This window comes from Galeopterus variegatus, unplaced genomic scaffold (assembly GCF_000696425.1).
Source record: "Galeopterus variegatus unplaced genomic scaffold, G_variegatus-3.0.2 Scaffold596, whole genome shotgun sequence".
NCBI lineage: Eukaryota > Metazoa > Chordata > Mammalia > Dermoptera > Cynocephalidae > Galeopterus > Galeopterus variegatus.
Window position 1 is genome coordinate 433,669 of NW_007726707.1, and position 24,747 is coordinate 458,415.

The 24,747-nt window shown below is 41.1% G+C and overlaps 1 protein-coding gene across 1 annotated transcript; it reads right to left on the reverse strand.

Annotated features, from left to right (window-relative positions):
- Positions 1-3,542: 3,542 nt before the first annotated feature.
- LOC103588628 (cell cycle control protein 50C-like) lies at positions 3,543-23,405 on the reverse strand. The gene is made up of 7 exons (XM_008570356.1): positions 23,214-23,405; positions 18,412-18,522; positions 14,672-14,773; positions 13,587-13,674; positions 13,031-13,171; positions 8,137-8,346; positions 3,543-3,969 (listed from the first exon to the last, which is right to left on the reverse strand). Exons 1-7 carry the CDS (start codon positions 23,403-23,405, stop codon positions 3,782-3,784), a joined length of 1,032 nt encoding a protein of 343 aa, XP_008568578.1. The 3' UTR covers positions 3,543-3,781.
- Between the last annotated feature and the right edge of the window lie 1,342 nt (positions 23,406-24,747).

The following is a 24,747-nucleotide window of genomic DNA, read 5'->3' on the forward strand; positions in this document are numbered from 1 at the left end:
TGATTGAGCAATGGAATCGTGAGCTACCAGTTCTGATGAAAAGGACCCAGCATTCCTCCTTGCTCTGAAAAATGGGAGTGGGCTTCCCTGTGTCTCATCCAGTGGAGAAGCCCACAGAAGTCTGCTCTGCAGTCATATCATTTATGAACATCCAGAGACAAAAATGTTGACAACTGCAGGCTGCAGCACTGTGGGATTCTGTTAGACACATTGCATAGGAAAACCACCAGCAGCTGTCTGAAGCTGGTTTTCTTTTATTAACATTTGGTTAATAAAGCTTGTACCATGAAACAAACCAGATGAAAACCGATCTTTATTAGGAAGGTCTTAGTGCAAGCTGGGAAAGATGATGTTTTGTCCAAGTCAATAGGTTTTTTTTTTTTTTTTTTTTTATCGACTTGAACACCTCTCTGTGCCCAGCATGGATTTAGAAGCTCTGGGATTATACACAGGGAGTTGGAAGCCTGTTGCTGCCCTGTGGGAGCATTCCCCCTTCTCTTTCATAGGGGAGGCCAGACTGACATACAGGAAACAGAGAAACTGGTGTAAGGAGAGCATGTGATCACATGCAGCTGCGTGGGCAAGTGCAAGTGGGTTCAGAGGGATACAAAGATTGGGGTGAGATGAGCCCCTTCAGAGCAGGGACCCCAGCTGGCTCATATTGGTATTCTCAGCATTGTGAACTTGTCATACAAGACAGAGATTTAATAAGTACATTTCGAATAAAGGTCAACTCTACACGTTTACTTACTGATAATTTCATCCTACCCAATTTTATACCTTACTGACTCTGCCCACGTGCTTAAAATATACAGCAAAATAAACACCTCAACACTCCAATAGTTTCTAAATAGTCACACACACACACACACTCACACACTCACACACTCACACAACCACATCTACTCATACTCTCATTGACTCTTGGTTTTGTTTTTTCTCTCTCGATCTTACCTTTTCTCTCCTCTCTCTGCAGCATTGTTGCTCAGAGTTGGGGAAAGAGTAGAGTAGCACCCAGTTTTTCCAGCTTTCATCAACCAGTCCACAAAAGCACAAGGATGAAGAATTAGAAAAGTTGAGGAAGAAGACAAGAGCAAGATGATGGGGGAGGAAGAGAAAAAATAGGAGAGAAAGAAAACCAAAAAAGTCAAGCTTCCCATTATGGGTAGAGAGTTAATTGTGAATGAAGATGCTCTTTCCCTGACAGGTTAAGGAGGATGGCTCCAGACTTTATAGCAGGATGAGAGTCCTGCAAAGATAATCTGCTTTGTTTGCATTGATTTGTGGGGAAGCAGAAATAAGGAACTACCCAATCTCCATTCTGTCACAAATTCTGGTCATTTATTTTTCTTGAATAGTTTTGTTGCTCATGGTTATGACTTGGGTTTTTGTATAGGTCCTTTCCATGAAGTCAACTTTAGCACAAAGTGAGATGAGAGTACTTTTTGGGAAAAGTGCTCTATTACTTGGTGAACACAGATACACTCTTGGCATCTATGATGGTTAATTTTATGTGTCAACTTGGCTGGGCCATGAGGTGCTCATATATTTGGTCAAACATTATTATTAATGTTTCTGTAAGGGTGTTTTTGGATGAGATTTACACTTACATAGGTGCACTTTGAATAAAGCAGATTGCCCTCGGTAATGTGGGTGGGCCTCATTGAATTAGTTGAAGGCCTGAACAGAACAAAAGGCTGACCTTCCCAGAGCAAGAGGGAATTCTTCAGCAGACTGCCTTTAGGATCCATCTGTAACATTGTCTTTTCCTGGTTTTCCAGCAGACTGCCTTTGGACTTGAACTACAACTTTTTACACACACACACACACACACACACCCTCCCTCTATTGGTTCTGTTTCTCTGTAGAACCCTGACTAGTACAGTATCCTACAAGCTGATAATCAATGTTGGGCTGTGACAAATGTGTTTGTGCCTTTCCTAATCAGCACCATAACTGAGGAGTGTGGACTAAAGGGCAGAGAGCCCAGGATTTTAAGTCAGTGGGCCTGGTTCATGCGTGAGCTCTGTCCCTTCCTAGGGCCTCTTTCCTGGACAGGTCACCTAAGCTCCAGAAATAACAATTGCTCAAATGACTAGAATATTGCCAACCCCTGATGTATTCATTTTCTATTGCTGCTGTAACAAATTACCACTCACTCCATGCTCAGAACATGTTTGTTCTCTTACATATCTGGAGGTCAAATCAAGGTGTTGGCAGGACTTCTGAAAGCTTCAGCGGAGAATCAGTTTCTTGCTTTTTTCAGTTTCTAGAGGCCACTTACATTCTTTGGATCATGACCTCTTCCTCACATCACTCCAGACTCCTGCTTCTGTTGTCACATCTCCTCCTACTACTCTGATCTCCTGCCTCTCTCTTATGAGGACCACTATGATTACATTGGGCCCACCCAGATAGCCCACGATAATCTCCTCATACCAATATCCTTAACTTAATCTCATATGCTGTCTCTTTTGACATATAAGGTAACATTAACAGTTTCTAGGGATTGGGGTGTGGACATCTTTTATTGATGGGGGTGGGGGGACGGGAACAGTTAAGCCTACCATATCTGGTCACCAGAGGTGATTGGCTACAGGTGGTAGATGAAATAGAGAAGGGATTCCAAGAGTTGATACTTGAAACCATTTTATTTTTTTGGGAAAGGAATTGATTATTTGGTGAATGCAGAAAGTTGCAACAATGGAATACTTTCTTGGTTCCTAAAGAGACAAACATTTGCTGGTACTGTATTTTTCTTTAACACTGATAATTCTGCTCCTAAAATCATCACAGAGTAAAGCTTCCTACACCTCAAAAAATTAACACAAAAATGTTTTTTAAAGTATAATATTGTGGTCATCTAGGTACATAAATCTATGGGGCTTTATGCCCTGGCAGCTTCACCAAGCGCTCCATCCAGTCTCCTGTAAGTGACCTTTGGCAGGAATTAAAACCTTTTAAGATGGACCCTGAGAAACTCCCTCACCACATATAATTCAACTATTATTAATCCATGTCATTATTTGTATTCTAGAATATGTCATCCCAATAAAAGTTCTAGAATTATTTTGTGCCCTCAACATGATGAGGATAGGTTTTGAGAATTAGCCACGTTCAATGCTTTCAATGCTTGGCCACATTGGTAACTTTAGGGAAACTTCTGGCCTTTCTTTTTGGTGCATTGCTGTATTTTGGGTGCTCAGGACACTGCCACAACTTTTGCTTGGTCTGTGCTTAGCAGAGAAAACTTAGTTTTGACTCTACAGAAAGGGAAGAATATTGAATAAATCAGTTTTCGAAAATCATCTTGATACTCAATTCAATTTAACAACTGTTGGGAAGTCTACAGTAATTTTAACCAGCCAACGAAGGCTCACAGTTTGAGCCTGATCTGATGGCTAAAAGGATTCACCTGATCTGGGGGACCCCAGGCTTACTTATCTTGTCTGGATGGCACTCTCCCAGGGCAGTCACCTGCTGCAGGCACAGGATTTCAAATAAATACCCGAGGTTTGGTCTAGAGCTCAAGGATGATTTATTGTCCCCATTCCAAGGACAATTTACTATATGTAATTATGTGTTTCCCCACCCTCCTTCTCCTTCTTTTTAACACTGAAATTCTCATTATTTTTCTATCTGGACTGCATTTGGTTCAGTCAATCCAGTTCCCCTTGTTGAAATATCCAGTCATTTCAAGCCTTGTCAGAGACGTTTGGCTCTGTTACTTCACTGTCCATTTCTGCTTGCTGCTTTCTGCTTTCCTTTTCAAAGCTTGACTTTACTGCTTGGGGAAGAATGGTTCCCTTTTTTTCGTCAAGTGAATTGCCATGATGGAAAAGGAGGCCATCCATGTCACAGCTCCTGTCACTGTGTAGGCAAGACCTAAGAAAAGGCTTTTACTTCCATACTGTGTCTGGGTAGAAAGAACAACTGATTTTTCTCCTTGGAACCTGGTTACCGGAAAGTCTAAGAAGACCTGTTAAGGATCTGTCTCAGCACTTTTCAAGTCTACCACTGCATATGCTAAATGTATTAGGTTGAACCATGTAAAATTGCTCTTTTTTGTAGGTAAGAAGTGGTTGAATATTCAATTTCATATAGTTCAACCTAATCTTTACCAAGTAGTACTCTGTATCTTGCCGAAATGAAATTAAGTAAGAACAAAACTTCCTTCTACATAGGTGTAATCTACAAAAGAGGTTCTGACACAGATAGATCTGAATGACTTACAGACAACTGAATAAAAAATATATTTAATTTCCTTTGGCAAACCCAAGGAAATTAAAAGAATACAGATAGGTTTTACAGCAAACCTAAATTTTTACTCATGAATCAGGAGACCAAGGGTAAACTAAAGTCCTTAATAGGCTAAGGTTTGAATTCCTACCTCCAGGAAAAATTCTTCAAGAGAGTGAAGAACCGATAATAATGATGAGGTTGATAATATAGATGGGAAAACATTTTTAGTGGGAAAACTAAAGGTGGTACATTCATTTGTGTTTTGAAAAGGCAAGCATCCCCCACTGCTGGGGAGAAAGAGTTTGAAGTGGGTTTGCATTTTAATGACGTCATTTTGATTATGCATGTGGCCTGAGGTTTTTAAACATCTGGTGCCTTTTGTAAACCAAGCTCATAAACAAAGGCTTCTCATAGCAACGGCACAGGATAGAGGCTTTTCCCAGCAAAGCTCTTAAAAAGCCTCAAATCACTTGGCAACATGCTGTTTAAAGACACAAGGTAACTTGTTAGGAAACTGGTTCTTTTCTTTGTTTTACATGAAAATTCCTCATTGTCACCAGGTCCTTGGGTGTCACCTTGACCCATCTGCCTGACTAGGTTTTCTCCCTCCCTGTTTCATTTGAGAGGGTCTTCTCACACACAGAACACCTTTTCTCCTTTAGAAGTAGTAGGCATTTTCTGCAGCCCAGGATTTGTTCTTGCATATTAGCCAGGCCATTAGGCTGGTTGCATAATACACCAGGGCTATATACACAGGTAGAGCAAGCATAGGAGTGAAGCTCAGCACTGGAGTTCTGTGAAGAAGATTTAGATTTGAGAGTGATCAGCATTAAAACACAACTGTGAATAAAGTCACCCAAGGAGAGCATGTCCAGAAAGGAGAAACAGAGTGTCTCCCTTACTTGAAACATGGCCTCCCTTCTTCATTCCCCTAAACCCCAAACTCACTGTCACGTATTATGAAGACAGCAGTGCGTGATGTTTCTTTCCTGTTTCTTGAATGCAACTATACCTGCTTTACTTGTAAGGCAGTCACAAAGATGATGGGATCAGAGATGAGACCATTGTCAAGCAACTTTCAATTTCTACTTAGATTTTTTGGAGGGAGAGAGGGTTTTGCTGAAATTCCTCTCAAAAAGGTCTACTCTTTGATCTGTACCTGTAATGCTCAAGAGAGGCACTTTGTGGCTTTCATTTTCACAGAATAGATTAGAGACCCTGCTAAAGGAACTAACTAAAGGCAAACCATGCTTCTGATCAGTAAACAAAAGGAAGCAAAAAGCTGAGAGGCAGAGATGATGTCACATCAGTGGGGCCATCTCTAAGGAATGTCCTCACTCCTCTGTCATAATGGAGATATCCACACACCTACTCTAGGATAGAAAAGAAAGGATGCAACACAATTGGTCATTCACTTTTCCCCAAGACTTTCTCATCCAGCCTCCCTGAGAGTTAAAAGACCAAGGAGGTGGACAATTTTGTGTTAGGAACCTGTGGCCTGCTCGGGGTGTCCCACCGAACAACTCCTAGCTGGTGGCCCTGAGATGCTACAGGCTGCACCAATGCCTGATTAGGCTGGAGTTTCACAGCTGTGTACAGCTGTGGAAAGTCTGCCTCCAAGAGAATTCTGCCTCAGGGAGAATCAGAAAGACTTTAAAATAAAGTCTAAAGACTAGAGTTAGTGTAAATTGTGTTTAAATATATAATTTCTTAAACATAGTGTTTGGTGCATTTTAAAGTTACATTATTTTTGTTTCATAATCAACATATGATTTTTAAATTAAGTGAAAAAATTCAGAATCTCATATTAGAGCATATGTCTCCTAACTTGGACCACATGCCTGTCATCAACACACCAACTCCCACTTGCTGGCGTCATACCTCAGGGAGGAGAGAGCACAGCACCATCAGGGCAGCTCCTGCCGCACGCCTCACGTGGGCTGGGTTAGCTGGAACTGCTCCTTGAGTCCAGGGCTCCCTTAGTCTATGAGACTCTTTCTTAGAATAAAAAGCTTCTACAGTCTCTCTCAGTTTTTAGTTAGTTTTAGTCCATATTCCAAATTTACTTTTTTATCAAACCCCTCTGATGGAGTTTGGATGTGTTGTCCCCTCCAAAACTCATGTGGAAATTTGATCTCCAATGTGGCTGTGTTGGAAACTGATTGAGTCATGGGGGCAGATCCCTCATGAATGGATTAATGCTCTCCCTGGGGGAGGGGGGATTAATGAGTGAGTTCTCGCTCTATTAATCCCATGAGATCTCGTTGCTTAAAAAGACCCTGGCACCTTCTCTCTCTCTCTTGCTTCCTCTCAGCATGTGATCTGCTTGTACCCAAGGGCTGCCTGCCACTTTTCCGCCATGAGTAGAAGCAGCCTGAGGCCCGTGCCAGATGCAGCTGTCCCAGAATCATAAGCCAAATAAACCTCTTTCCTTTATAAATTACCCAGTCTCAGGTAATTCTGTTATAGCAATACAAAATGGACTAAAACAACCTCTCTTTTTTTTCATGATTCTTCATCTTCATCCCTTCCTATATGGCATGCTTCTCCTCACTGTTTCACATCTCTAGTGCCAGTATCAGTTAATCTTCCGTGGGGGACAGAAATAATCAGAAATAGTGCGGCCTGGTGGCGCACTGTTTCACATCTCTAGTGCCAGTATCAGTTAATCTTCCGTGGGGGACAGAAATAATCAGAAATAGTGCGGCCTGGTGGCGCACTGTTTCACATCTCTAGTGCCAGTATCAGTTAATCTTCCGTGGGGGACAGAAATAATCAGAAATAGTGCGGCCTGGTGGCGCACTGTTTCACATCTCTAGTGCCAGTATCAGTTAATCTTCCGTGGGGGACAGAAATAATCAGAAATAGTGCGGCCTGGTGGCGCACTGTTTCACATCTCTAGTGCCAGTATCAGTTAATCTTCCGTGGGGGACAGAAATAATCAGAAATAGTGCGGCCTGGTGGCGCACTGTTTCACATCTCTAGTGCCAGTATCAGTTAATCTTCCGTGGGGGACAGAAATAATCAGAAATAGTGCGGCCTGGTGGCGCACTGTTTCACATCTCTAGTGCCAGTATCAGTTAATCTTCCGTGGGGGACAGAAATAATCAGAAATAGTGCGGCCTGGTGGCGCACTGGAGAGTGCGCCGCTTGGGAGTGTGGTGGTGCTCCCGCCGAGGGTTCGGATCCCATGTGGAGACCGGTTCCCGCTCACTGGCTGACATATTTAAGTATAAATGTGCAGGCAAACAGCCATATGGTGATGGAATGGCAGCTGAAGGACTTCAGGACATGCCACCCCAAAATATGCTGCTTTGGCATATTGATTATTTTGAGGTAAAGACACTTGAAAAATAGCACGTACAAGAAGAGCACTCTGACCTCCCCTTTTCTTCCTGAAAATGGGAGATAAAAGTCCCAAGTGAAAATGCCCTCCCTATTCCTAGAGAAAAGAAACATTTTTATCAAGAGACAAAGAGTTCAGGCCAAGAAAAATCAGTACAAACCTTGTTAAACTAACCCTTATCTTCCTAGTTACTTTTCCACAATCACCACTCTTTGTTCAACCTAGTATATAGGTACTTAGGCCTAGTTACTTCTTTGGGTCCCCATTTTTCTTGTGATAGCTCCCATTACATGTAAATAAAATTTGTATGCTTTTCTCCTGTTAATCTGTCTTATGTTAGGAGACCTAAGAGTGTAGAGAATAATTTTTTCCTCCCCTACAATATTATCTATGAGAACTGTATGTTTTTCTTTTCTTTCTTTCATTCTTTTTCTTTTTTTTGTATACAGAGTTGATTGGAGACTAGAAAAGCACAGAATGAAAGAATTCAATAATCAGTAGCCAGATTTTCCTTCATCCCCAGAAAGAAAAGTGGCATAAAAGGATACTATAGGTTATGTTGAAACTATAATTACCAGCAGGCAATCCTTTAACGAAATGGTGTGTTCGAATGAGCCGACGGTACAGTTTTTTGAAAGTGGGAAAGGCAGCTGTCCGCATCCACACAATGAGGTCATCATTGAGGAAGCCATTGTTTTTTGGGTCCTTTTCATCAAGTTCATAGATAGGCTTAGGCCAGTTTGGGGGCTTTGTGGTTCCTGTGGGAAGAAAATATGGGACATGGTAGAGAAAAAAACATCTATCCCTTTCAGTTTTCCTTAGAATACAGAGAATGAAAGAACTTCTGCATTCTTGAGGAAAGGGAAATAGAAATTAGACTTCAAGAAAAAGTGTGTGTGTGTGTAAGCTACCTAGGTATGTGACCATTAAAAATAATGGGTTTAAAGGTTCTAAAGAAGTGACTATGATATTTTCATAGGATCGAAAAAAGAGCAGAATATCAAATTATATGTATATTATGTCTTTATATTAAATGTATATAAAGCATTGAAAAAATAGAACAAAATGATAATTGTGGTTGTATTCAGTGGTAGCATCATGGGAAATATCTTTATTTTCATTAATTTCGCTAGTTATTTAAAGACAGAAAATTAAAACAAGATACCATTTTCATCTAAAAATTGGTTAATATTTAAAGAGAAAAGGGTCACAACCACTGATGAGGCAGTGGAAATGGGAACTCTTTTTTTTTTATTGAAACATAGTTGATTATACATATCTGTGGGGAGCATTGAATATCAATACCTGTGTGCAATATGTGATGCTCAAATCAGGATAATTAATATATTCAGAATTACACAATGTAATCTTTTTTTGTGGCTCTTTACCAATTTCTCGCTAACCATCCTCCCCCTCCCGAAATGGGGACTCTTGTACAGAGTGGACATGTGGATTAACAACATCTCTGGCAATCTAGAAACATGCATTTTGAAAACTTTAATATTCTGCATTTGTTTTGGTCCAGAAATTCTACTTCTAGAAATGTATTCTAAGAAAATACTCATGGAAGTGCATGAAGACTGGGTTACATAGATAGTCACCACAACACTGCACCTAAGAGCTCAAAGCTGGAAGCGGAAAGGAGGAATGGGAAAGTGGGAGGAGGTGAGGAGCACAGGCACTGCATCAATACCAGGAAGCCTGGCAGGTTTGGAAGCTGCAGGAATGTCGGAAGCACAGGGTGGAGGTGGTGCCAGGAGATGGGGCTGTTGAGTTTACCCTCATTCTCACACTTCCCACTTTACAAGGGTGGGAATGTCTATCCCTCCCATTCTACAGGAAACTTTTGAGAAGAGTGTTGCCCTCATGTGTTTTTTCACTAGCATGTAGTCCAGTGTCTGGCACATAGAAGATGTTCAATAGATGCTTGAGAGGGATGAAAAAGTCCAACCAAGTCTGGCAGACAGAAGTTAGTTGATAATAAAAATCACACTGAATTTTAAAGAACTAAGCAAAAAGAATAAATTGTTTAATGAACTTCTTGCTTCCATAAAGCTGGTTCTATTATTTATAGGATGACAAAATGCTAAGTAGGGAGCTACTCTTTCTCAGCTCTGACTGTTGGCTAAGCTATTATCTCCTAAACGAAACCCAGACCTACTTTTTAAAGCATAGGCTATAGAGCTTGTATGAGCATATGATAAATTTGGTTGAATTAATCTGATGAAGTATGTTTCCTCTTATGTTACACTTATACTTCCTCTGGAAATAATCCTTTGCTGGAGAATCTTCCTCTGCAAATATTGTGGTGCTCACCCAAGACTTTAATCACTATTGCTAGAAGAATTTTAAATTGAAATTGCCTTTGGTGCCTGCACTATGGACCTCATCCTCTCTCTACTTTGGCCTGAGCTCATAACTCAAGGCAGTGTGTCCTATGGACCACTGACATCAGAAGGACCCAGGAGCTTTGTTTAAAAAGCAGGTTCAAGTATGCCCTCCTCTATGAACTCCCAATCCCATCCCATCCCATGTCTCCAGAGGGTATGAGAAGCATGGTCTGAGTGATGCCAACTTCCTTCATTTTCCAAGTTCAGTTGGGTCATTTGTTTTCATCTACTCACTCAGGAATAAGCATTTCTTGATTGCTCACTATGTATCAAGCACCAGGGATACAAAACTGCATAAGACCCAACCCCCTTCCTCAAGGAATTCACAGACTGAAGTGGGCATGACAGGAATGCAAACATGTAATTAAGAGTAGAATGTGGTAACTCTTATGATAGAAGTTTGAACAAAGTGCAGTAGGAGATGAGAGAAAGCCGAGGACCTTTTGTGTTGCAGGCCTGTGGTTATATGGTAAGACAAAATGATAGAATGTTGCCAAGTTCCTTTCATACGATTCAATTATAGATACAGTGACCATACATGCCAGTTTGCCAACTACAGTCCCAGTTTACGTCTATTGTCTGTTATTTCACCTGATTCAGCATTTATCCTAAACGAATAATATACATATAATTTCACCCTGGCAGCCTCCAGGCATGATCTTAGCTAGTAGTGTGTGAGATCACCCATGTGCAGTGAATGGAGTGCTTACTTAAACATGTGATTATATATTAAAGATAACCAGAGACCCTTTCAGCCCAAACAATATAACATATTCCTGTGACCCCTGCCAGCTGTTTAACATTGCAGCCAGTTAGGCCATAGTTTCCGTCTTGGCCTGTGAGGTGCGTGAAGCTGCCTGGCCACAAATTAGCGGGGTCAGTGGGAAACATGGGAAATTATTGGTTTGGTTATGTGGATGTGATGTACATGTGGGAAGTGGATGCTGAGCAGTCCTGCTGAGGGTAGTTTGAGTTCTCTTGCAACAGTGGTTTTGTTATTTATTTTACAGTGTAAATATTGTATACAACTATTGTTTGGTATCGGTTTTTTTATTTGCTAATACAGTTTTTTTTAGCTGTGAAGAGCTAAAAAAAAATGGAACTTGCGTGTTTACCATAAAATTAAGTACAGTTTCTCGAGAAAGTTCATGAATGTGATATTTGCAAAATTGGTTGAAATTTACCCCCACCATGGGAACCATAGTGATGTCAATGACCGTGTGAAAATCAAAGGATATGGATCTACTGAAGAACATCAGAATCCTCTTCAAAAGTGGTGGTTATTTGTAAAAGATAGTATTCAAAGATAATGCTTTAACCCTGTAACTACAGAAGATCCATTTATAGATCATTAGTGAGCATAACTTTTCATTTAGATCAAATGGATTTCCTTCTAGTTTCACTTTTTATTACAGTTTAGTTTTTTTGTTTTGTTTTGTTTTTTTGGTAACCAAAGAAAAGCTTTTAATGTGCTGTCTCTATTAGCACAAAAAAACTTTGTAAGCAGTTAAGTGAGACCAGTTTCACATGAATGTCTTCAAATGCTTCAAATAGAAAAATCAGGTAAGTTAATTATAATAATAGTTTGGTTTTTTTGGATTTAATTCCTCAAAGCTTTGCTTTGATTACATTAGGAATTAAAAGCTTTGAAGATGAAACCTCTGACATTATTATAAATGTTATTATAAATTCAGTTAAAAACTTCTGCAATTAAGTTTAAATTGTTTGGTTTTGTAGCGATAACCTAACTAACTGCAAATTTGGTGGAGCACAACATTACAGTAAAGACTATGCTCTTGGTAAACTGAGAAACTGACAGAGAAGAAATGTACTTAAATTTGGTTGTGGTACATACATAATTCACAATTGTATCCAAACAAGCTACAATATTTTATTAATTAAAAGAAGAGCTAATTGTGTAAATTTAAATATTTTTGTAGGTTCACAATTAGAGAAACTGAGCTGCAAAATTTTTACAATGATACAGATGTTAAATTAAACAAATACTTTGGAATGGTAGTATATGTGGCCTCTCTTTGCTGTGCATTATCAATCAGAATTTTAGAAATGTTTGAGCCTTCAAGGAATATTTTTGTATGTTAAATGTGTCTTGCAATGAACCTGAAATTTTTCTGTAAATAAGCTCTAACTTTTGGTTGCATTTTGTTCAAAATAGTTGAAAATCTTTTTTAAAAGTATCTGAAATATGGAATGCCAAAAAACTTCAGTTTTTGAAGAATTAGTGAACTGTAATTATTGAAAAACAAGCTTGCAAACAAGAAGACATTGAAATTTACTTCCATTTAATAAAATTGGCTGTGAGCTTAACAGGTACCTCAGCACCTACAGAGTATTTTCTCAATAAAAATATGTTAGAATTAAAAGAGAAGAATCAGTTAAAGGTGTCAACAATTTCAAACTGATCGCAGACAATTTTGTGAAAAGATTAAAAATAAGATCATAGTAAAAAAAATAAAAATTAATTCATTAGAAAAATACAGTGATATGCAATGAAGACAGATATGGCCAATAAACTGATTAAAGTATGTGAATATGTATCCAGAATAATTATTATGTTTAGGTAACTAGTTTTTTTTTAAGTTGGTTTAATGTACACATATATGCTATTTTAATTTTTGAAAGACTGCATTTTTGAATAGTTTTATATTATTTTATAGGTCCACCAATATGATGTCAACTTATCAATCAATAAATACAAATTTCAAATAAGTATAAAGCTAGTTATTCTAGTGCCCCTTTCACTCTCAAAAGTTCACCAGTTTGGACAATAAATTACACAGTCATCCTAATTATAGCTGAAGCAACAAGTTTCTTAAAACATTGTCTTTTTCCTAATGGTAAACTGGAAAGAACCAAGACACCAATCATTTCCTGTTTCTGATAAGTACACAGTGAAGGCCCACAGTAGGGAAAGTTAGAGCAAAAAGGAGTCAACAAAGAAACACACAAGGAGGATGCATAAATATCTTCCGACACATTAAAAAAAAATTCATAAAGAGATAAGAATATAGAGCTACTGTATGGATCTTACCTGCAAATTCTTCAGCAAGATTAGTGTAATGTGGATTGTGAAATTTGACATACTTATCTGTCCACCATGTAATTTCACTGCTTAGCATTGGGACTTTGATATGCAGAGATGAAGTAGGGTTATATGAAAGAATTATGGTGTCTGTAAGGAAATTAAAAATTGTGTTAGAGATGCCAGCTAGTAATTTTGCCACCTTTTGAAATGCAGAACCAGACATAGCTGAAAAATGAATCAGGGTTTTTGCAGACTCTCAACACACCTACATGCCTTAGATGCTGGAATCACAAGACCATTCTTTTTCCTGCCAAGGTTGGGTCAATTATTGAAAAATACTCTTAAGCTCCATTTAACTCATGTTCCCTAGATATTTCTTCAGATTTCTGGCAAGGACTTAGTTGCAAATCAAATACTGTTAAGTCAGCGCACTGGCTTAGCCAAGATAGTGTATACAGACTTTTTTTTTTCCCCCCCTAAATTTCCACTCAGCTGCAGAGGAGATCTAGGTTGTTATACACTTATGAAAGGGTACACCATGGTTATAAGAAAAGTCACCTACCATTGAACATGCTATTGGCAATAGCACCACAAGGAGCGATGGGAGTCTTATTGTGGGACATTTTGAATGGAGCACAGTCCTCAACAGCCTGGATGCAAGATGACACAGCAATGAGAAATGCTTTTGTTAAATTCTCTCAGAATGTGAAAAGTGAGAACACTGACAATGTAAATCCACCCATACTGATTTATTGGCACGGACCAAGATTATGGTCCTGCTACTTGTTTTCCCAGGTTTCTGGCTCACTTAGACTAAGGAAATTTTGTGTTTCGGAGATATGTATGAATGTGTGTGTGTATCTCTGTGTGTTTTTTCCTCGTCAGCAACACAAAGCATGCCAAAAATGTATGCAAGAAGGCACTTTACCTTGCTGGCTGTGCTATATATCATACTAGGCCTATAGTCGAATACATTTTCCAAACCTCTTTTTATTGAAGTATATCTTATATTCAGAAAAGTGCACAAATCATGGGTCTACAGCTTGATGAATTACCGCGGAGATTACATCCACACAATTACCAGAATAGATCTTTAAAAGAGTGATTGCTAAAAGTCATTTGGTTATCACTTTCATTTAATAATGTCAGTATGGAAGAGGCTTCCTTCTAGCTTTTCTTGCTAGCATGCTGAATATCATCTACCACAAGTAAACATTTGTAATCCTAGTTCTGAGAAAGTATTTAATTAAACCAGAGGCTTTTATTCAACCAAATAGAGCTCAACTTCCCTAAAGTAGGCCGGATCAGAGACCCCAAGTATGGGATATCATAAGCCCAATAGTAGATATAGAGTGAGTCAGACTGAGACCAACCACTCAAGGTTACTGAAAGTGGACAGAATGGTGTATGAAAAGATAACCATTTAGCAGGACAAGATGCACATTACTGCTTTATAAAGGGAGCGAGCTCCTTCTTAATAAGTTATCCTGAATACCCAGCCCCTTCAATTTACACAAGAATAAAATGAGCATTTGTTTTGTAAAACCTTAGCTTTTGAGTTTATTTTTCATCCCTCTTTTAGACTGAAAGATCCACCTGATTTTAAAAAAGAAAAAGAATATTAGACCAAATTAAATAAAGACTTACCATCACATCTTTACCCGCCAGTTGGCTATTACTTCTGGATAGAATATATCGATAGAGGTTCTGATGGAAGCCATACAATTTGTAATACATATAAACATTACCCTGTATGGGAGAAAAGCAAGAAGTAAGAAGAGTAAGAATAACTAGAACATAAGTAAACATGGAATTTTAAAAATGAAGAGTACATAAAAAATTGATAGGAATTGAAAGTTTCTTTATGGGAAATAAAAACCCAAGAAATTATTTTTAAAAATCAATGTTGGGATATCTTGGTCTATACAGAATTATTGAAATGACTAACCTATTTAATGTGTTTGTAAAGGCTACTGTTTTCTTGCCTTGAAAATTTTATATATTTTTACTTTAAAATTTAATTGTGCATATTTGTGGGGTACATTGTACTGTGTGAATACATGCATATATTGTACAATGATTCACTTAGGGTAAGTAGCATACCCATCACCTGAACATTTTTTTCCCCTTGGGAGGGAAGGGGTGTGGAGCTGCCCTGCCCTCCCCAGGAGCGTCACCCTCCAGCAACCTCCACAAGCTCAGCTCTCTGGAAGCTCCATCATCTGAACATTTATCTTTTCTTTGTGGTGATTACGGTCAAGATCCTCTTTTCTAGCTATTCAGAAAAATACAATATGATATTATCAGCTCTAGTTTGCCTTTAACACCAGAATTTATCCTTCCTTTCTACCTGTAACTTTGTACCCATTAATCCACCTCTTTTTTTTTTTTTTTTTTTTTTTTACAGCCAGGCTTTATATTCTTAATACATAGAATGTGGTTTTTATATTGTTATTTCTCAGCAATACCAGGAAAAATGCTTTGCCTAGGGGTTGGAGTAAGCACTAAATTCATATGATTTCAAAGCAAATCCATGAAACATAACGTGAAATTGGGCCATGGAGCATATTTAGGTGCATATGAAAGGTAGGAGACTAGAAACTCCCTGCAGGTAGGCTCCAAGTGTTTTTGTCTTTTTATCCCTAGGATGTAGCACAGTACTTAGCACATAATATTTGCTCAAGAATTAGTTATAGACAAAAAATATGGAACAACTCACTGATCCAAAAGAAAGAAGGTGATTTCACCCCAGCAATAAGGACTTTTGCTGCCATAAGAGAGACATTTTTAAAATATACACTGCCGTGTGAAGCTGCCCAGTCATAGGCTGCCATCGTGGCTCTTTATGGTGACAAGCCAAGGCCCTGGAAATTCTCCAAGCAGACTTGATACAGATTTTACTAACAGCACACATGGAAATATCCACATGGATTTAACTAACATATCCATAGGTTTTACTAACAGCACATATAGAAATGTCCAATGTAGATGTTTATAATTAATATACTACGTACTACCAAAGTAATGAAGGCCTGCATCCAAAAATATGAAGGCCTAACTTTTATTAAGTGCCTCCCATGTATTAGGTGCTATAATCTGTGCTAGAGATACAAAAGCATTCCTTTACAACTCCATGAGTTTTTACCCTATGCAAACACAGCACTTTGGAAAGGCCTTTGGTCTCGTTTCCTAAGACCTTAAAGAGGACGAGTATGGAAAATGGGAGCTGGTACCCGTGGTAAGCTGCGAAGAAAAGTCATGGTAAGTGTGGCCAATTATAGAAAAAGAGAAAGGTTGAAGGGCTTAGTCACTAGTAAGAGAAAAATCTCTGAAACACTGAAAAGGGGTGATTCTGGGCCATGACAAAGAGACTGGCTGCAACACAATCAACAGAGTGTTGGTGAGAAGGCAAACAAGCCAAGCTGAGTGGGTGACCATTACATTTATTTCCTCTTCCCAACAGTGAAGCCCTTTTGTTGACCCATCACTATAGAAAATACGACAGTCACAGAATGGAAGTTACCATATGTTTTCTTGGAAGCTAAAAAAAGAATTCTACCTAACCAGACTTACGAGTTCACGTAAATGACAAAATAAACAGGCAGAGAACACTTGCCACACTAGGGACCGGGGTGTTTTAATAACCTCTTTTCAATGATTCTTTGTCCAAGATTTAGCTAAACAAGGCCCCCAAGATCATCATCTCTTTGATTACTCCTGGAGGCGCAATTTACTTTATGGTGTTTCTTCCCCTTAAATTCAGTGGCACTTTGTGCAGGATTCGTGTGGATTCACTGCCTAGGTTCCAGCATATGTAATGTGTGGGAACTGGTGAGCTGAAGGCCCTGGGATTGCTCTAAGTAGTTTGGTTGTTTTTTTTAGGAGAAGCCTCTGCCTGAAAAGAATGGTTAGCTGCTAGTAACACTTCATTTGCCTCTAGGGTTTGGAAGGATGCAGACAGATAGGAATTAAAGTCCTTTAAGTGATCTTTTGGATTTTTTCCTCAAAAATTTAAGCATTCTGAATCCCCAAGAAGGAGGGAGGGTTGGAGGGAGGTAAGAAGAAAGGAAAGAGGGACAGGAGGGTAGAAAGAGAGGAGGGAAGGGAGGGGCGGGAGGAAGGAAGGTCTTAAGACTGACCTACATTCTTAAGAAAGTTTCAGCAAGGCTCACAGGAAGTCCCCAAAGACACTCCTCAGAGGAAGGAGCCGTCTCCCAGGAAGCAGTCTACCTCAGAGTCCCTGCCATGCTCAGCCTCTGGCTGGGGTGGCTATGGGAAGCATGGTCCTGGTGCAAACACGAGATGGTTGCAGAACTCAGCAGTCAGAGCCTTCCCTCAATAGTGCTCCCTGCGCGAGCTCTAAGAGGAGCCCTTTCATTCCCTCCACAGTCTTACCTGGTAGTCAAGACTTAGTCAAAGGAAAAACATATTTCCTTCAGCTCCTCAGATGTGCTCCAGGTCCTGTTCTGTCCTCTGGACTCTGCACCTCTTCCTTGCAGCATCTGCCATACTACCCCAGCCCCTGCCTTCCCCTCCTAGACGGCTCCGGAGGGATGAGTCTAGGTGCAGACAGGCCTGGCCTTGAGCAGCCCACTGAGCACGCACTTCAAGGCCCTGCTTCCACCTCAAGCTCAGCTTGTCCCAAACCAGACTCATCACCTCCTGAAAAAACTCCTCACTTCCATTTTTCCTTCTTTCCTTCCCAAGGGTCAGAGCTGTTTTTCAGTATGATGACTCTCCCAATCTCCTCCTGCTGTCTCCCCATTTTCCATCACAGATTTTCCAACAAATCTCTTGCATGTCTAATCCTGTCCTGGCTTCTGCTTCTCAGAGGACCTGGACTAACAGGAGACTTTAATCAACCCGAAGATTAGGAACTTCTCTTAATATTCCCTTGGCATTTCTCACAGTGTCTGACAGCCAGGCCAAGACTCTCTTTATGGATTAGGCAATTGAATATATAGAATGACCTGGGGGGACCCAAGGAGGATCCCACCTGGTGTGTGACCCCTACACTAACTTAGTGTATGAACTCGGTCAAGTCACTTAACCTCTCAGCCTATTAATTTTCTCACTATAAAATGAGTGGCTAAATTCAATGATCTCTATGGTCCCCTCCTATGCCACGCTTGACTGATTATAAGAATTATGTTACAAAGTTGGGTAGGTAAAGAGTTTTGAAACTTAGAAACAAAGGAGACAAATAATACCCAAAAGTGGGGGGTGGGCATGAACTCAACAATTTATGATTCCCCACCCCCACCTCACTTTATTTTTTATATTTCCAGTTTTGGAAGAAATTGGATAGAAACCGAGAGCTTACTGCCAAGTGTTAAATAGGAGTAGATAAGCATAAAGCGAACCAAAGCCTCTTGACTTTCAATTACCTTCATTTCCCGTGAGAGGTAAAAGGGAATAGAGCAGTTGCATTCTTTGTCAAAATTAAAGGCATCTTCTCGCAGTTTTGCACAATTTGCACATATTTTTGTGTAATTAATCTGTCAAGCAGGGAAAAGCATAATTAATTAAAAAGTTACATGAGTAACTTTCAATCTTAAAATTCAAGTCCTAAGTCCACCAAAGTCTGCAACTGTCCGCGACATGAATGAAGGGCAGCGCACTGCGCAGGGCGAGTGTTTCCGGGGAGGTTCGGGAGGAGTGGGCCTTCTTGCAGGCTTTCATTTGCGGACCTGGCAGCATTTTGCCGATGGCCCAGAAGTCAGTGTTTCTGTTGCATGCTGAAGTAACCTGTTGTGGTGAAGCCTTGCCCCTCGATCTTACAGAGGTATACTAGGAAGGGATTAGTCAATGACTCATGAGAACTGGGCTCACAGCCTGCATCTAATCAGCTTTATGGGGAAGTCATTTCACTGTTTTTCCATTCTATCATATAGAAAATATTTATACTAATGAATTATTCTACATAGTGTCCAAAGGAAGTTATTAAAAATGGCCAAACATAGAAAAAGGAGCATTTCCAAAATGTAAGGTTATTGATTTATGCCGAATAATTCTGGTTTTAAAATGCCGTTGCATTCTGTTTTTTTTAAAAAGTTAAATTTTGTGGAAAATGTTATAATGGACTCTCTTTAAAAGAGTAGTGTGTCCCAAACAGGTGACTCGTGTGAGTTGTGACTGAGGCACTCAGTTCTGTGAAGATGCAGCTGGAAGAAGAGTAACGAGGGGAGGCGTGGGGAGGCGGCCGGGGCTGTGAGCTCCTTATCTACAGGAACGCTTGTCACACGGCTCAGGCTGCGGGTGCTGCTGGGGGCTTCTGCTCTTCCCTCACTTGGTGGGAGTGCGGAGGGGCAGGGAGGCCAGGGAGTGGTTTCTCCTTGGTAAGGTGCCAATAGAATTTAGGGTTCTTTGGGAGAGAAGACTAACAAGAAAGGGTAGGGATTTTGAATCCTTTCAAAGCCACTGAGGGTTCTGAAGCCCCAAGGTAAAGTGTGAACACTAAATGAAAGTTAGTTGATGGAGTTTGGATGTATTGTCCTCCCAGAACTCATGTGGGAATCTGATCCCCAATGTGGCAGTGCTGGAAGCTGTTTGAGTCACAAGGGAGGACCCTCGTGAATGGATTAATGCTCTCCCTAGGTGCGGGGAGTAGTGAGTGAGATCTCCCTCTGTTAGTTCCTGTGAAAGCTGGTTGTTTATAGGACCCTGGCACCTCCCCTCTCTCTCTCTTGCTTCCTCTTACCCTGTGATCTGCTTGTACTTACTGGCTGCCTGCCGCTTTCCGCCATGAGTAGAAGCAGCCTGAGGCCCGTGCCAGATGCAGCTGTCCCAGAATCATAAGCCAAATAAACCTTTTTTTTTTTTTTTATAAATTACCCAGTCTCAGGTATTCTGCTCTAGCAATACAAAATGGGCTAATACGTTAGTGAAAAGGCTACTACTTCATTGTATTTAGATGTTTGTATTTACTTAAATCATTCTTTAAATATACAGCAAGGCTTGAACTATTCTTTTGAGAATATGTATGACCTTTCTGTTTGTAGAATTACATTTCATTTTATAAAAAGCGTTAAAGAACAGGGCTGCATCCTAACTGAGAGAGAGCACCCTGAACTGTGACTGAAGAAAGTGGCGTTCTAGTTCAGCCAATTTCCGACCTTAAGTTTTTTTTTTTTTTCCTTTTTGTCTTTTTTCGTGTCCGGCAACGGATCGCAATCCTCAGTGTCGCGCCCGTACCGGACCGGGACCGGCAACGGGATCGCAAACCTCGGTGTTGCGCCCGCACCTCGCTCAGCCAGTGAGCGGGAACCAGTCTGGATGTGGGATCCGAACCCTCCGCGGGAGCGCCGCCGCGCTTCCCAAGCGGCGCACTGTAGCAGTGAGCCACCAGGCCGGCCCAACCTTAAGTTTTTAACCTCCAGTGCCCACATTTTGTTCATCAGCATCATTCCATGTAGCAATGAATTAATTGGCTTGCAAGGTCATTGTACTAGTATATACTCTACTTCATGGATTCCTGTGGGGAGTTCCATTAGCGTAGAATTAGAAAAAAATGTTTCATAATCAATTTTTGAGCAGATAACTGTGATGCTTTCAAGCTCTAAAGATTTTTTGTTTGTTTTGTTTTTGACAGTAAGGGGATCGCAACCCTCTGCACATTGTGGTCCACACCACGCTCAGCCAGTGAGTGCACCAGACATCCCTATATAGGATCTGAACCCGCGGCCTCGGCGCTAACAGCACCACACTCACCCGAGTGAGCTGCGGGGCTGGCCCCCAAGCTCTAAAAATTTTGATGAGGAAAACGTATCCCCGATCTGCTGTCTGTGTAATGACAGCATCCTCAATTTGCTGCTCTAATGGACTTGTAAACCTATAGCTATAAAATAAAGATCATAGTCTACTCATAGAATTTTGGAGAGGCAGGAATTATCATTCTTGCTTAAAGTGAACTGCAAAGAGGGGACTTCTTTGTTATGCCCCAGGGCTGAACGAGGAGAGGAAAGGCCAATTCAGGACTCTCTTCCAGTAGATCTGTGCTTGATCACTCCAGCCTGCAATGTTCACTTTAACTTATCACCCAATATAATGAAACGCTTCCATGTGCAAAAGGAGATTATACTCTCTAGGTGGTTTCTGGTTTTCTTGTATAAAAGTAAAGTGTTTGAAGCAATCCTATCTCATGTGGCTAAAAAAAAGTCAATTGGAAAATACCCTTAGACTCCATGAGATAAAAGCATTCTGTCAGTAGTTGTTTTCAGAGTGGCCTTCACCAATAGCCAGTGACGGTGGTGAGGTACCATCATTCAGCAACGGCTGCCTCCCAGTGAAGGCTGCACACCACGATGGGTGGGGGTTGGTAACTGGAAGGGAGGAACCAAGGATGTGGTGGATTGAATTATGTCCCCCAAACTCATTGAAGCTTGAATTGTGTCCCCCGAGTTTTATGTACTAGAAACTTGGCCCCCACTGTGACTGTTAAAAGGGTGGGAAATCCTATTATGGTAATTGAAAGGTGGAGCCTTGAATAGATGATTGGATTGTAGGACCATGCCATAGTGAATGGATTAAAAATGGTGTTCAGGGGCGTGGTTGTGAGGGCTTTAAAACAAGAGGAGAGTCTGCCTTTCTCTCTCTGCTCTCTCTGCTTCCACCATCTTGCAATGTGAGACCCCTGGGTCATTGTTGCCACCACCAGATGGACTTTGGACTTCCCAGCCTCAGAAACAGTAAGCAACAAATTTCATTTTCTTTATAAATTATCCAGTTCCAGGTATTTTGTTATAAGCAACAGGTACAGACTAATACAAAGGATGACTTGGGAAAAGAGGAAGGACCAGAAAGAAGGGGGTTGGTGAAGAAGAAAATAGTAAACAGGATGAGCTGTCTGTGGAAATGAGTATCGACCATGTAAGCCCACTACTTTGCTATCACCCTCAGCAAGGCAAGTTTCATTTGCTCCTGCCATTTTGCCTCTGCTACATGGTGGGGCCTGGTGGGGGTTTACATATCACACTGGAGGACTCTAAAGGATTTAGGGGCACTTAGTTCCCCAGGGAGCAAGCTGCTGGGAGCTGAGAGTGTGGAGCAGAAAACAGAAGTGGAGAGGCAGTAGAGCAGTGTGCATTGCGGGGAGAGGACCTGAAATGATGTTTTCCTCTTTAAAGTCCGCACTACTTGCCCTAATCCGTCCTCTCAGTAAGTGTGTGCCTATCATGTACTGGGCAATGTGCAAGGAAGGGGCTAGGGGTACGGTGAGCAGCCAGCCAGCCCTCTGCTCATACTGCTCGTATTGCTTTACCTACACTATCATTAGCTCATCGAGGGCAGGAGTCAGCTCTTACTCATCTGCATACCCAGCAGAATCCTTAGGCACCTCCAGACACTCATAAATGTTAAATCGGTGTTGACAGACTTGACCTTCATTAATTTTGCCAGTAGCCACATGGGGAGAGGGACTGGATCAGCTTTCCATGGTTGCTTTCAAAGTGGAGGTCATGTGGACTGGAATGTCTGCAAATCTGCTCAGAGCGGATTTGGATGAAACACGTACATAATTCATTAGGTTGAATATGGGCACGGCCGATTAAGACTTAAACCAGCTCTTATCTCCCCTCCCCAGACCAGCTTCAGGGATTGTCATCCTCTAACAGCTTGTTAATCAAATTGGCAAGAGGCCTGTGCGGGAAGGGTGTGCTCTTAGCATCAACTTTTCTCTGAGAAAAGAGTTTATTTTGCTAAGTATCTTCAAGATGCCAGAAAAACTCAGGATCTTGCCTTTCTCAGATCTCATTGGGAGTTTATTTGCTAAGGAAAGGACACAATGCTTGCAAGTGGGGCAGAATTGAAGCCCTGTATCCCTGGCTCTTTACTCTCATCATATGACTCATGGGCATCTGGCAGTCATCTGGCCTGGTCTCTCCTTCTTCTGCCTCTATTAGCTGCTTACCCACTCCTCTGACAGTATAAAAGTCTTCTGACTTTATCAGGCTTTGGTATACAAATGTGGCTGAACTGACCAGCGTGAAAATGACCGCCCTTAAAAGGGAGCAGGGATGAATAAAACCACCACACATGGGCTCTGTCACCATCTGCACCTGCCAGCTGAAAGAGATATTCCACTCATCTAGTTCCCTCTGAGGAGTTATATTCTCAAACTGACCACTCCCATTTACCACGCCAAGGCGGAAAATTCTTCGAAGGTGCATTAAAAATGTAAGATGGGACAAACCTCTATTTCCTGGATGCTGTTTGCAGACAATATAAGGATGATGCCCATGCAAAGGCAGAATACTCCCGTGGCAAAAAAGATAGTCAGGACTCCTGTGGCGGAGAAATGTAGCTGCTGGGCAGGCAACTTCTGCTGCTTCAGGGCAGTGTTGTCTGGCAATCTGGACAGGTCATGCTGGGGTCTCTTCTCCATTTTGGTCCTGCAGGTGACTTAGGTAACTTTTGGGACATTTATAACATTCCTACTCACAGTAATACCACATAATGGTAACATTAAATGAAGAGTTACGTGAACCTTCCTTTGAAGTTGCAAAGTCCTTTTGCTTCCTGGAATTATTCCTTAACCAGACCAGATATATTTGCAGGAACATAGCTCTCTTCAGTCAACCCTTGCTAGGTATATTTTACTTAGGTTCAAAAAGTCTGTTGTGGGCCGGCCCGGTGGCGCACTGGATAGTGCGCCGCTTGGGAAGCGCGGCGGCGGAAAGGGGGGAAAATGGATTTATCTTTAGAAACTTGCCCAATTCTTTAGAAGTTAATACAAAAGATAAAAATTATGGCTGTCAGCTTTTTCCCAAAAGTGGCTGTTACCTAATGTGAATATAAACTAAATTGGAAAAATGTTCTCAGATTACAGCTAACTTTGCTATTTGTGATAATAAAGGAGAAGTAAATGGAATTACGGAACACAGACGTCTAATCTCAGCAGCTTCCACATTTTTTTTCCTCATACCTAAGAAAGATTCTAGAAAATGTAGATTAAAAATATTTCCCCCTGGGCCAGCCCAGTGGCGCACTGGATAGTGCGCCGCTTGGGAAGCGCAGCGGCGCTCCCGTCCGAGGGTTCGGATCCCACATACAGACCGGTTCCCGCTCACTGGCTGAGCGAGGCGCGGGAGCAACACCGAGGGTTGCGATCCCGTGGCCGGTCCCGGTTCGGTACGGGGGCGACACTGAGGGTTGCGATCCGTTGCCGGACGCGGAAAAAGACAAAAAAAAAAAAAAAAAAAAAAGTCTGTTGTGCTAAATGCCATGCCTAGGAGGGATGATCCCTAGCAAGATATGTAAAAACCAGCATCTGGTGACACTGGGAAGCAGTCCTGATGGGCTATTTCTGGGATTTCATCACTAATTCAAGGCAATCCCTTCCTGAAAGGGGGGAAAATGGATTTATCTTTAGAAACTTGCCCAATTCTTTAGAAGTTAATACAAAAGATAAAAATTATGGCTGTCAGCTTTTTCCCAAAAGTGGCTGTTACCTAATGTGAATATAAACTAAATTGGAAAAATGTTCTCAGATTACAGCTAACTTTGCTATTTGTGATAATAAAGGAGAAGTAAATGGAATTACGGAACACAGACGTCTAATCTCAGCAGCTTCCACATTTTTTTTCCTCATACCTAAGAAAGATTCTAGAAAATGTAGATTAAAAATATTTCCCCCTGGGCCAGCCCAGTGGCGCACTGGATAGTGCGCCGCTTGGGAAGCGCAGCGGCGCTCCCGTCCGAGGGTTCGGATCCCACATACAGACCGG